This window comes from Pituophis catenifer, unplaced genomic scaffold (genome assembly GCF_029215685.1).
Source record: "Pituophis catenifer annectens isolate HBS135680 unplaced genomic scaffold, rPitCat1.0.hap2 SCAF_7, whole genome shotgun sequence".
NCBI lineage: Eukaryota > Metazoa > Chordata > Lepidosauria > Squamata > Colubridae > Pituophis > Pituophis catenifer.
Window position 1 is genome coordinate 9,819,149 of NW_027256887.1, and position 12,520 is coordinate 9,831,668.

The following is a 12,520-nucleotide window of genomic DNA, read 5'->3' on the forward strand; positions in this document are numbered from 1 at the left end:
CGTTCCACTGATTCATTGTTCTAGCTGCCAGGAAATTTCTCCTTAGTTCTAAGTTGCTTCTCTCCTTGATTACCGGTACTTTCCATCCATTGCTTCTTTTTCCTGCCTTCAGGTGCTTTGGAGAATAGCTTGATTCTCTCTTCTTTGTGGCAACACCTGAGGTATCAAAACACTGCTATCCTGTCACCCCCTAGTCCTTCTTTTCATTAAATTTTTAATTAAAGAAATTTTTCAGGGGAGCAGAAACTCCTCAAAATTTACAGTATCTATCTTTTCCTTGTTCTCCCGAGTTACGGCTGCTGATGTCCTTAGATTTCTCCCCCTTCGATTCCCCCACCCCCCACCCACCCCCAGTACCAGTGCACCTGCCCCAAATGTTTTCGTTTTGTGTTTGGAACAACACACGAAGCATGCAAGCCAGTTCAGTGAATGCAGTGGTTTGTGTGTGAATCCTTCCGTACTTCATAGCTGTATCTACAGGAAAAAAAAAAACCTCTCCAGATTCAACATGGTCGCACCTCTTTAATCCGCTTGACTAAAGCATTCTGGTCAAAGGCCACAGCTTCTGCGCACTGGTGGAGGTGGTCCTGGTACCGGAGACACAGCTGTAGTACTTGCTGAGAATCAAGTTTTTCCAGTTTAATGTTGGTAGGAGACATCTGCCCACTAAGAAGACCTAGAAAGGATAGGAAAGAAACAGAGGCTAATTAAGGACATCGCCAAGAACCAAAGGATGAGAAATAAATAAAAAAATGTCCAAATATTATCTGCCTATGTGGTAAGGTCTTTGAAAACAATGTTTCTCAACCTTGGCAACTTTAAGATGTGTGGATTTCAATTCTCAGAACTCTAGGAGTTGAAGTCCCACATCTTCCAAGCTGCTAAGGTTGAGATATGGTGACTTAAAAGATTGCTAGGGTAATCCAGATAAGAGCTGAAAATTACCAAAAAAAAAAAAAAAGCGCTTCTTTTATGGATAGTGGTAAAGCACTGATAATTTTAATGCATTCTTCATTTCCACTCATAATTAAAGAAAGACACATACTGTATGGCTAGTCCTCGACTGATGCCCACAACTGAGCTCCACATTTCTGTTGCTAAATGAGATAGTTGTTAAGTGAGTTTTGCCCCATTTTATGACCTTTCTTGCCATTGCTGTTAAATGAATCACTGCAGTTGTTAAATTAGCAATATGGTTGTTAAATGAATCTGGCTTCCCCATTGACTTTGCTTGACAGAAGGTTGCAAAAGGGGATCACATGACCCTGGCACACTGTAACCGTGATAAATGAGCCAGTTGCCAAAGATCTAAATTTTGATCATGTGATACCCCCTTCTCCCCTCCCCTCCCCCCCCTCCAGGCAGGGATGCTGCAATGGTCCTATGTGAAAAATGGTCAAAAAGTCACTTTTTTCATGTTGTAACTTTGAACGGTCACACACACACACACAAAAAAAAAGATTGTTAAGTCAGAGGTGGGCAACTATGGCCCTTTTATAACTTGTGGACTTCAATTCCCAGAATTCCTGAGCTAACATGGCTGGCTCAGGAATTCTGGGAGTTGAAGTCCATAAGTCATAAAAGGGCCATAGTTGCCCACCCCTGTTGTAAGTCAAGGACTACCTGTACAGTTTTCTACACTTTTGTTTTTACGACTCTGTAATCCTTTAATTTGGGGTTGAATGGGGATCAACTGGACGGAGCTGAGCATTTAGTGGCCGGATGCCCTGCCTGACGCCTATGTGGAGTTTGCAGCAGGTATTTTTTTCTTTTGCGCCCTAAGAAAGAAACATCTGCCTCTACCTAGAATTGAACTCTCAACCTTCTGAGTGGGAGGAGAGCTTAGCAACAGAAATGTTGGCCTCGGTTGTGGTCGTACGTTGAGGACTACTTGTATTTCTATTACTCAGTTCTGTTAGTGAATTCCCTCCCTCCCTGACCCAGCCCTCCTTTGCTACTCTGACCATGCCTTTTCTCTCTCCAGGAATTTTAAATATTTTAACCGCATGTAATTCTTTGATAACTCTGTCATATGCCAAAACCTCATGATCCACTTTAATCACTCAGATCAATCAATCTATAGTATTTATTTGGTTAATGACCAGCAAACTTTAAAAGAATAAAAATAGAATGACGCAAATGAATAATATACAGTACCAACAACTAACAACCACTCATGACTGATTCCAACAGAGATGGCTCCACCTGAGGTATCATTGAAGAATATTAGGAAACTTCAGCTATTCTATAAACAAAGTAATTCTTATTAATTCATCAGTGATGTCTACCTTATCACATCCAAGGTCAATCCATGTCTTTTGTGACCTTTGGGTAGGTTATTTTCCCCATAACTTCCTTTCTTAGAGTAGATGTTACTACGCAAATGAAACAAATGTTAAAAAGTTATGATATTTACCAAGCGTATCTAAGCTATATTCAAGTGACCAAGATATCTTTACAGTCCCCAAGGCACGTCATAACTTTTGAGCACCCCTCATGCTTGGAAATTGAAAGTTGAAAAACGGGGCACGTGGAGACTTCTGGAAGGGGCGGGGAGGGGAGTGGCCAGCCAGCAATTTAACAATTGGGTCAGCCAAAGTGGTGCGAACCGGTTGAATCCCACTACTGGTTTTATCCCCTATCCCCCTGCAAATGTATCAGGAAATTAAAAGCTGTAAAATGCAGAGAAGCCCTCCAATAACAATTAACTACTTTATAGAGTGTTAAACAGTCAGTATCTGCTGCTGAGAAGGAAAACTGGGACGTCTAGCATCTGCTGAGCAATTACCTGGTCATAACACTTACAGACAAAAGCAAGACACCAGCTTGCCAAAGACTACTCTATCATGTTTTCCACTCTGACACACCGTTGTCAGACTTGTCTGATTATGTGAAAATATATAGCTGTTTTTCTACCAAAAAGCAAAACCTCAAAGCAGCTACGGGGAAAAAATAAGTCACTTATAATGAACAAAAATCATTGCAAAAAATGTTGAATAAGTAGCATCCCGGGCAGCACAAAACAAGCAACAAAGAGCAGGAGAAGCCGAGAGGATGGATGGAAAGCTATCTCTGTCTTCTTCCATGTTATATCATTATCAAACGCATACATAATACAGATTCCATTAAAAACTTCATTCTACACTGGGTTCTGACTCCAAAAGGTAAAAAAAAAAGAGAGAGGAACAATCAGGCCTCATGGTGATTGGACAGGTCATGTGATCACCTTTTGCAACCTTTTGAGAAGCAAAATCGATAAGAAAGACAGATTCACTTAACAACAGTGTTACTAACTTATCAACCGCAGTGATTCACTTAGCAACTGTGGCAAGAAAGATCGTAAAATGGGGCAAAGCTCACTTAACAAATGTCTCACTTAACAAAATTTGGGGCTCAACTGTGGTCATAAGTCAAGGACTACCTGTATTCTGAAAACCCACTCCTGTCATAGAGTGGACTACAATACCTAAACCTAACCCAGAGTCATTTACTTGAGATGGGCAGCTATAAAAATTAAATAAATTAATTAAATCCCTGCAAGCATGCACAAGGGCAATTTAACTTGATAACCATTGTTCATTCAGGCAAAACAACTATTTAATTCTGCTCACAGAGGTGGATATGTTAGGAACTTAGGAGTGATTGCCAAGATCAAGGACACCAGAATGGATTCAGACTCCAGATCTGATTAAAATACCGTTTATTTGGATGAGCAGGAAATCTCTGCATTCTTAGCTGCCATATCCGTTCATTATTTCCTGTCAAGACATGACTGGAGTTGAGCGGCTTTTCAAATTCTTCTCATCTATGTTAACCAAGCATAAAAGTCATAATATTATTGATGTGCTTAAGTGGGACAGAGCAGGAACACCCAATTATCTCAGGCTACTTCCTTCGCTTGGCTGTTTATGTCTCCAATTATAGGCTGCCTTATCAGCAGCTTCAAACTTGAATCTGAAATGTCCCTGAAACTTCCCTGTAACAATTACTTCCTCTTACCTCCAAACTAGTGGGGGGGAAGGGGCGCCGAATGCCTTCCAAATTAAAATGCACAAGTACAATGATGATACTGTGAGGTTGTTCCAGATATCTGGGTGAACCAGTCCATCTGTAAACAACCCGGACAAAAAAACGGATTGTCACAAGTTGAAGACTTGCTCCCTATGTGACAATTAAGTCAAATGGCCAGGTCTTCCAATGAATAACAATATTGTAAAGCAGGAGTCTCCATCCTTGGCAACTTTAAGACTTGTGGACTTCAACTCCCAGAATTCCTCAGCCAGAATTCTCGGAGTTGAAGTCCACAAGCCTTAAAGTTGCCAAGGTTGGAGACCCCTGCTTTAAAAGGTATGTTAAAATACACATCCATCGCTTCATACAATATCCTAGGCCAATGTTTCTCAATTTTATTTTGGAGCCTCAACTTGGGCGAACTTCAACTCCCAGAATTCCCCAGCCGGCATTCGGGAGTTAAAGTCCACCTATCTTAAAGTTGCCACGGGTGAGAAATGTTGGGTGAGGCCTGTTCTCTTTGCAATTCTGACATCCAGGTGTTCCATGCTTATTATGGCCTGCTAAGCTGGGCTCCAATGTTCTATGTATTCGTTGTACATAAAGTAAAAAACTAAACTGCATCATATCCTCCAAATTTCGTAAGAGGAATGTGAAAATTATTTAGGTGAAAATAATGTTTAAAAGCCCTGTCTTTTTTTTTTTAAAGCACATTTTCAATTCACGCTGGAAAATGGCAGCCAAAATTGTTGTTTGTTCAAGGTGGTGAAACATTTTGTATGATTAGTCCCACACAGTTGCTTTGATTTAATCCTGGTGACACAGCAAACCAGAAAGACCAGCCTGACGAGGAAATACAAGGATATCATCTCACTTTGTGAATGGTACTGAATGAGCAACCCTGGCTTAAGATAAATGAAAGGATATAAACCAGGAAGGAGGATTCAGAATGTTTCCTTTGTGTTCTATTTTTCTCCTTTTGACACAAAAGCAAATCAGAAGAGCTTAAAAAAAATAACCAACGTCACTGACGTTCAAGGTTTTCATAAATACTGATTAAAATTAAGACCCTTGATTCTTTATGCAATTTGATAGCAGGGATAATAGAATCAAATGATCACATTACTTTTTGGGGAAAGGTTCTCTGGGAAGAAGCTGATATTTAAAATAGAAGAAACAACTTTGCTACACAGCAAGTTTATGGTACATGCAAACAATTACATCAGTTACACCTTGTAAAAATGTGACTAACCACTCAATCTTTGGCTCAAAATAAAGCTACTTCATTCTTTTAAAATATATTTTCCCAGGAATTCCCAAGTTCTCTGGAATGGACCAAGCTATGGGTCCAATTTCTCATACAGAGGTTTGGGACATCTGTTATACGCATCTTAACAACAAAGTGATCTGGGCTAGGCAAAGGGTGTCCTCCATATTCATACTGCATCTCATCTGCTCCAAAATAAAGGCCTAATCCCAACACAAATTGCCTTCTATTTACAAGAGTTTATTTAGTGACTGTTCGAAGGTACAAATGGCTCTGAAAAAAAGTGACTTATGACCGCTTTTCACATTTATGACATGGAGTTGCAGCATCTCCATGTTCATGTGATCAAAATTCAGATGCTTGGTAACTGACTCATGACAATTGCAGTGTCCCGGGGGTCACGTGATCCCCTTTTGTGACCGTCTGACAAGCGAAGTCAATGGGGGAAGCCAGATTCATTTAACCACCGTGTTACTAACTTAACAGAGGCATTGATTCGCTAAACAACTGTGGCAAGAAAATTCGTAAAACGGGGCAAAACTCAACAAATGCCTCCACTTTTCAACTGAAATTTTGGACTCAATTGTGGTCGTAAGCTGAGGACTACCTGTATTGGGACCATGATTATTGCCATAACCCCATGCTTAACATAGAGGCCATGCGCCCATGAAGGTAACCTGGATGTCCCTTGGGGTATGTAAATTGAAATAATCCAAGATCAAATGCCTCAAGAATGTCAACATCCATCTTCATCTTACATCCAGGAGTTTGTAAAGGGGTATCACAGGCTGTTCACCACAAGCAGTTCTGCTTGTCCTCATAGCAGACTTCTTCATAAAGGCACAGGCAACCAGTGTCTCTTGAGGTAGGGCTCCTTGTAACTACTAAGACTATTAGAAATCACTGACTACACCACTTGGTGAACTTGGTGCAGTTAGAACACAGTTTGATGAAGGGGAAAGGGGAAATTCAGCCTTTGTTATTTCTTCTGATTGCATGTTTAATATATTATTAGCAACATTAAAGCTAAAATAAAATGGACAAAGTAATTTTAAATGCAGTAATGAAAAATGGGGCATTCCAAATAGACTGGGCAATATTCCACTTTTAGAAAAAGATTTTTTTGTCAGTGAGGTATTGTGGGAAGTTAAAACCCACCTAGAAAATTAAATATTTTAGTATTTTTTATTTCATTTATTTTTATTTTTTATTTATAAATAAATATTTTTATTTATTTATTTATTTATTATTTTATTTTATTTATTTATTTATTATTTTATTTATTTATTTATTATTTTATTATTATTATTTTTTAATTTATTTTATTTTTCATTTTATTAATGGCCCTTTGTGAATGGGCCATTAAGGCCTGAGCCAGCTCATCTGCAACACAAAATACATAATAGGACCTATCTAGCAACAGAAAGTCACCACAATGGCACCTGGGAAGATTACATCAGCCAGCACTCAAACAAGCCTGGGACACAGACAAAGCCTACAAAGTTAGCTAAGAGACCCCCGCCCCCGGGAGTCTGACAGCCAATGGGATACATTTTTTACACAGGAACAGGAAACACTAAGAGCCCACAGAGGGTATTAAACTCAGGAACTCTCAGCATCTCAGCCCTTTTTTTCTTCTTCACCCAACATCATCAAGGCACGAGATCCCCTTTTTCTCTAGGACCTCAAACCATGTGGTCCTGTCCACCATTAAAACCAAGTTTCTAAGCAGCCACCATTATCTCCAGTGTCTTTTTCCCCACTTGGAACTGAACCCAGAAGGACATTTCTTCCGACAGTATTTAACAGCAAAGGGATTTTTGATTACATTTAAAGGAGATGAATGTGCACTATTCAGAATGAGTCAGAAGCATATGAAAATAAACATTTGTATTGATGATATACAATAAAGGAAAATGCAGACCTCTCTAAAAGTAACAAAGGAATGAAATCATTCATATTTGGACGTATTTGGTATGATGAGGAACAGGCACTCAGAAAGAATTGTGGAATAACAGATACAAGAGTTAATGAAGGGTGTTTGAATTGGAGTGGGTTATAAATATTGTGAATGTAAATAAATAAAATTTCAAGATAATCACATGGTCAAAGTTTGGTAAGCTAGCCAAAACAAGAGACACACATTGTTATCTAAATATGAAAACACTTTTTTTCAGTGTAGCTTTTATTATAAATGTTATACAAAAAGGTAAAAGGTTACACAAACCAGTATTACAGACAGTAAGGAAAGAAAAGAAAAAAGAAAAAAAATCTTTAAAAAAAGGAAAAATTGCAAGAAAAGAAAAAAAGTTAAAGAAAAGAAAGAAAAAAGTATGAAGTGGCTTCTTTATACTGTGATCCCAAAGGTGTTTTTTTCAAGAGGCAACTGGACTTCTGGTTTTTCTTTGAAGACATTTCGCTTCTCATCCAAGCAGCTTCTTCAGCTCTGACTGGCTGGTGGGGAAATAGAAGGAAATATCTTTAAGGAAAAACAAATGAAGTCCAGTTGCCTCCTGAAAAAGCATCTTTGGGACAACCATGACCTGGATGACTGAAAATCTCCAAAGACATTTATACTATCATATTCTTCATAGTAGACCTAACTACAAATACATTTGATCTCTCTAAAGTTACATCATATTACTCTTCTTTCTATAATCTATCCTGTCTTAATGAAAACCATATGTCACAAGTTTATTTTTTTCATTTTTATGCAAAATGTCCATAAGTGGCTTCTAGTCAGTAGCAAAGGCAGATAATGTCTTTTCTCTAATCAAAAGATTTAAATTATCCATGTCAGCACATCGATCAACTTCAACTTCACCAACCATTCTTCCATAGTATGTAGTGCCAAATCTTTCCATCTCTATGCATACAATAAATGTAGCTTTTTATTTAGATTCAAATAATCTTCCATGGCTTTTTTCCTCTAGCTGTTTATCCATTAATCATAAAAAAAGTTCTGGCTTCAAATGAATATTGATCTTTAAAGTTGTTTGTACAATGAATGCAGATAAACTTTTCCAGAGTATTGTCTACGGAGATTTTCAGTCATCCAGGTCATGATTGTCTCAAAGGTGCTTTTTCAAAAAGCAACTGGACTTCCTTTGTTTTTCCTTAAAGACATTTCGCTTCTCATCCAAGAAGCTTCTTCAGTTCTTTCCAGATTATTATTCATTGTGCTAGTTTCTCATTTAAATCCTTCTTTTAAGCAGCCCAAGAAGCTGTTCATTCTTGGTTAGAACTTTTTATCTCTTTTTGGTCGGTGCTGAGAGGAAATCTGTTTTCATACACTGTTTCTATCCTAACCCCTAATATTTTGTTTGGACATATCCCTTCGGGGGTTTGAAAGAACATCAGAAACAATAATACATGCATACAAAATGTATCTTTATTTTGGATTCAGATTTATTGGCTGGTACGAATCATTTTGAGATATATCTGGGAATAATGAGAAATCAAGTTTTATAGCTTTGTAGATTTTTCTGTACTTCAATTCCCAAGAGCTGAAATAGCAAAAGAACATTGAGAGATGCTTGGTGCTAAGCAAGTATAAACCATTTGGTTTTGAACCACTTCAAGCAGGAAATATAACAAAACACCCCGCTTCTTGCATAAAATGGGCAGTTTTGAGTATTTTGACTCTTTCGAACTTTAACCAGGGTATATTACACTTGCATGGCTGCTTCAAATCATTTCTAAAATAATCAGAACAATCTGTTTCACACTCAAATAATCAGTTTAGCATTTGAAATTGGGACTTTTGTAGTTTAAAGCAGCTTTATGCTTGAAATAGTTCTAAGGAAACATTTTTCACACCCTACTGGGTATTGCATATTAGTAACATCTGGAGGACCATGGCTTCCCCAAGTCTGATTTAGATTAAGGCACAGCTCAACCAGAGTTTAAACGTAATGCAAGAGTTGTGGCACCTGATAATCTCTATGCTGCTAAAACTCTTATTGTCAGGACCTTTCACTAGAAGAAACAGTGCATCATAAGGCAACAGATTTTTCAACCACGATACCTCAAATGGGCTAATTTACAGAATGTGTTCCAAGACCAGAGACCCATGATTCCCAAAGGAATGACATTTGGGGAAGCTATAGCTGCTTCAGTGTTTACTGGCTGCTGTTCAACTGCTGCTGCGATCACATGATCTTCATTTTCAACATTCCGTGACAGTTTCCCAGCCAGTCTCACAATCCCTTGCTCTCCCCAATCCAGAAGCAGTGACTTAACTGCCTGCTGGGGAGGGGAGGAGATCTCCAAAGCTCCCTATCACATTCCAGGGTAGGAAAAGAACAAGGAAACTCAACAGGAAGCTGGACAGAAGTCAGAAGTTGCTCCTACTCCCATGTTTTTTGGGGTTTTTTTTTTTGCCTGTCCTTGGCCATTCTGTTTCTCTATTTAGGTAGGGAAATATAGATAGTCCTCAATTTACAACAGTTCATTTAGTGACCATTCAGTTACAACGGCACTGAAAAAAAGTTATTACTGTTTTTCACACTTATGACCATTGCATCGTCCCCATGGTCACATGATCAAAGTTCAGATGCTTGGCAACTGGCATGTATTTATGACGGTTCCTGTGTCCCAAGGTCATGTGATGACTTTTTGCGCCTTCTAATAAACAAAGTCAAGGGGGAAGATTCACTTTACAACCAGGTTACTAACTTATCAACTGCAGTGATTCACTTAACAACTGAGGCAAGAAAGGTCATAACACGGGGCAAAATTCACTTAACAAATGTCTCAGTGAAGAAATTTTGGACTCAATTGTGGTCGTAAGTCAAGGACTACTGTATGTCTGAAATGATGAGTCAACAGGGCCCTGGTTGTCTAGTCTATTCCAAAATGTCCTTTTATTCCAGTTTTAGTGGGGAAATGTGAAGCAAAAGGTATCAATTCAGACACTGTTTAATAAACAGTGGTTTATTAAATTGATACCAGAATTTTGGGAGTTGAAATCCACACATTTGAAAGTTCTCCAGGTTGAGAAACACGGCACCCATTCAGTGTAAGACTACTTTCTATACTGCACAGCAAGATAACTGGATTTGATATCAAATGAAAACTCATTAAGGATTTAAATTCGACCCCAAATCATCAGTGGGGCAACCAGTTCAATGCAGGTACTTTTTTTAAAGAAGCAAAGTCATTTGTAATTCACAACAGGGATTCAGAGAGCTACTCCAGACACAATCACAGAGTTGTCTAAAGCTTAGGATATTAATGATTAGTCTTTTTTGCAGTACACCATTAAAACTTGCTAATGGAAACTTTTTTTAAAAAATGGTTTATCTGAGGTTAATGGGTACTGTTGCTGTAGAAGGAATGGACATTCCAAATAGCTTTAACGTGCATGAAATTAGCTGTGTATTTCTGGGACTTCAACCTATATTTTTTAACATCTTCAGTTTCACACAAAGAACGGCTATCGAAAAACATATATGTAAAGCCAAGCCACAAATGGGAACGGCTGTGTGAAAACATCGTGGAACACAAACTGCTCGATTTATGCCAACAGAGCACTGGTGGCCCATAGCTGTGTTACAATAAAAACACACTGCCTTTTTATCAATCAAATAATCACAACAAACAAAACTCCCCGCAAAGCAAATAACTTTTATGATGGGTAGACCTAGAAACGCTGTTTCCATGGATCGTGTTTGTCCAATTTGGAGCAGAGGAAAACAAATGTGATGGATAATCTGAAGAAAGACAATTGGGGCTATCCAGAGCTACCATGGCAGACCAGAGCTACCGTGGATTGGATTCCATCTATCTGCCAGCCGCCTAACCTTTAGTTGGTTGCAAAACCAAATGCAAAGCAGCCAGGAATCTGGAGGCTTAAACTATGGCTTGCTCAAGGATACGCAGTCTTTCCAAAAAGAATTATGAAACCTTAAACTCTGGGACAAGCATTGCTGTAAATGTTGAAGGCTATCAAAAGCATCTTTATACTATGTTCCTCTGATTTTGTAAAGGAAAAAAAAATGGCTACGTATATATATAGCCATACACACACGCACAATAATACACACACACATTCACGCACAAGTAAAATATATTTATAAACTGCTCTTCACTCAACCCCAGTTTCCTTTTACTTCCTCCTTGCTCCTCCTTGACGCCACTTCTCATATTGTGCTGTTTGTGTGGAAAAAAACAGGCCTGCTCTTGCCAAGTGTGACCTCAGCTCATTCTTATTTGGTGATACACAGGAGAATTTCACTCTAACAAACACTTGCAAAGTTTCAAAGCCCCAAGGTTATTGGCGGCCTTTCGCTGTTTGCACGAGTTGCTTGTTTTCTTGTGACCTTTGATGGCTATAGACAAAAAACAAACAAACCCAGGACTGTTATAAAAAGGTTTTAAATGATATTCCCTTTACGACACCACCACCAATAATCTGAATAGTAATATGATTAAACAATAATCTGAAGCAAAAACAGAAAGCCCCCAAAATACTGTGCAACCTGAATCCTGAAAAATCTCTTTTTTCCCCAATGATAGTTGCAAAAACATAGCAAGGCCAAAGAAGCAAAACGAAAAAAATACAAAACACCCCCTCCCCCAATTCTTTTGCAAATTTAAATGGTTATCCAGAGTTTTTTAAACTGGGACAATGACAACCAAGGGAGAGAAACAGTCACAGCAAATCAATGACCAACAAGAGCCTTAGCACACTAACTTGTTGAAGCCACCTCTCAAAATTGACTATGTCCAAGTTAAACTGTACCACTTTCCAATTACTGTAAGCAGGAATATAGTTTTGGGAAAAGCAGTAGAGCAATAATCAAATTGAGGAAAAGCCAACCTCAATTTATTGGAACATTAACATTCCATAACAAGTGGTTTTCAGGGATGGTCAGTGGTCCCATGGAAACCACTCTTTGATCTTCAGGTTGGCACCTTAGCCATCCAATCTCAAAAAAGTCCCTTCATACCAATCACCTGAGTACCTGCAGAACATTCCCTGTGATGCCAATTGTCATCATTTTTTTCCTAAAAGCATAGGCTTTACATCAATAAGTAGCATTAATCAATTAGTAACAATGTCGACTGGCGGCCCCTAGGGGGAGGGCCTTCTCTGTGGGGGCACCTACTATCTGGAACGAGCTCCCCCCGGAGATACGGAGGATCCCGGATCTGCGCACTTTCCGCCGTGCTTTGAAGACACTCCTATTCCAGCAGGCCGGCCTGACCTAATTTTCTCCCCTTCTTTTAAATTTTTAA

At 38.8% G+C, this 12,520-nt stretch overlaps 1 protein-coding gene across 2 annotated transcripts in view; it reads right to left on the reverse strand.

Moving 5' to 3' along the window:
* Positions 1-12,520, reverse strand: part of BORCS5 (BLOC-1 related complex subunit 5) — a 36,787-nt gene that overhangs the window by 17,956 nt on the left and 6,311 nt on the right. For both annotated transcript variants that reach the window (XM_070946763.1, XM_070946764.1), the window contains exon 3: positions 519-676. In XM_070946763.1, the coding sequence (XP_070802864.1) occupies positions 519-676 (158 nt within the window). The remainder of the gene's footprint in view (positions 1-518; positions 677-12,520) is intronic.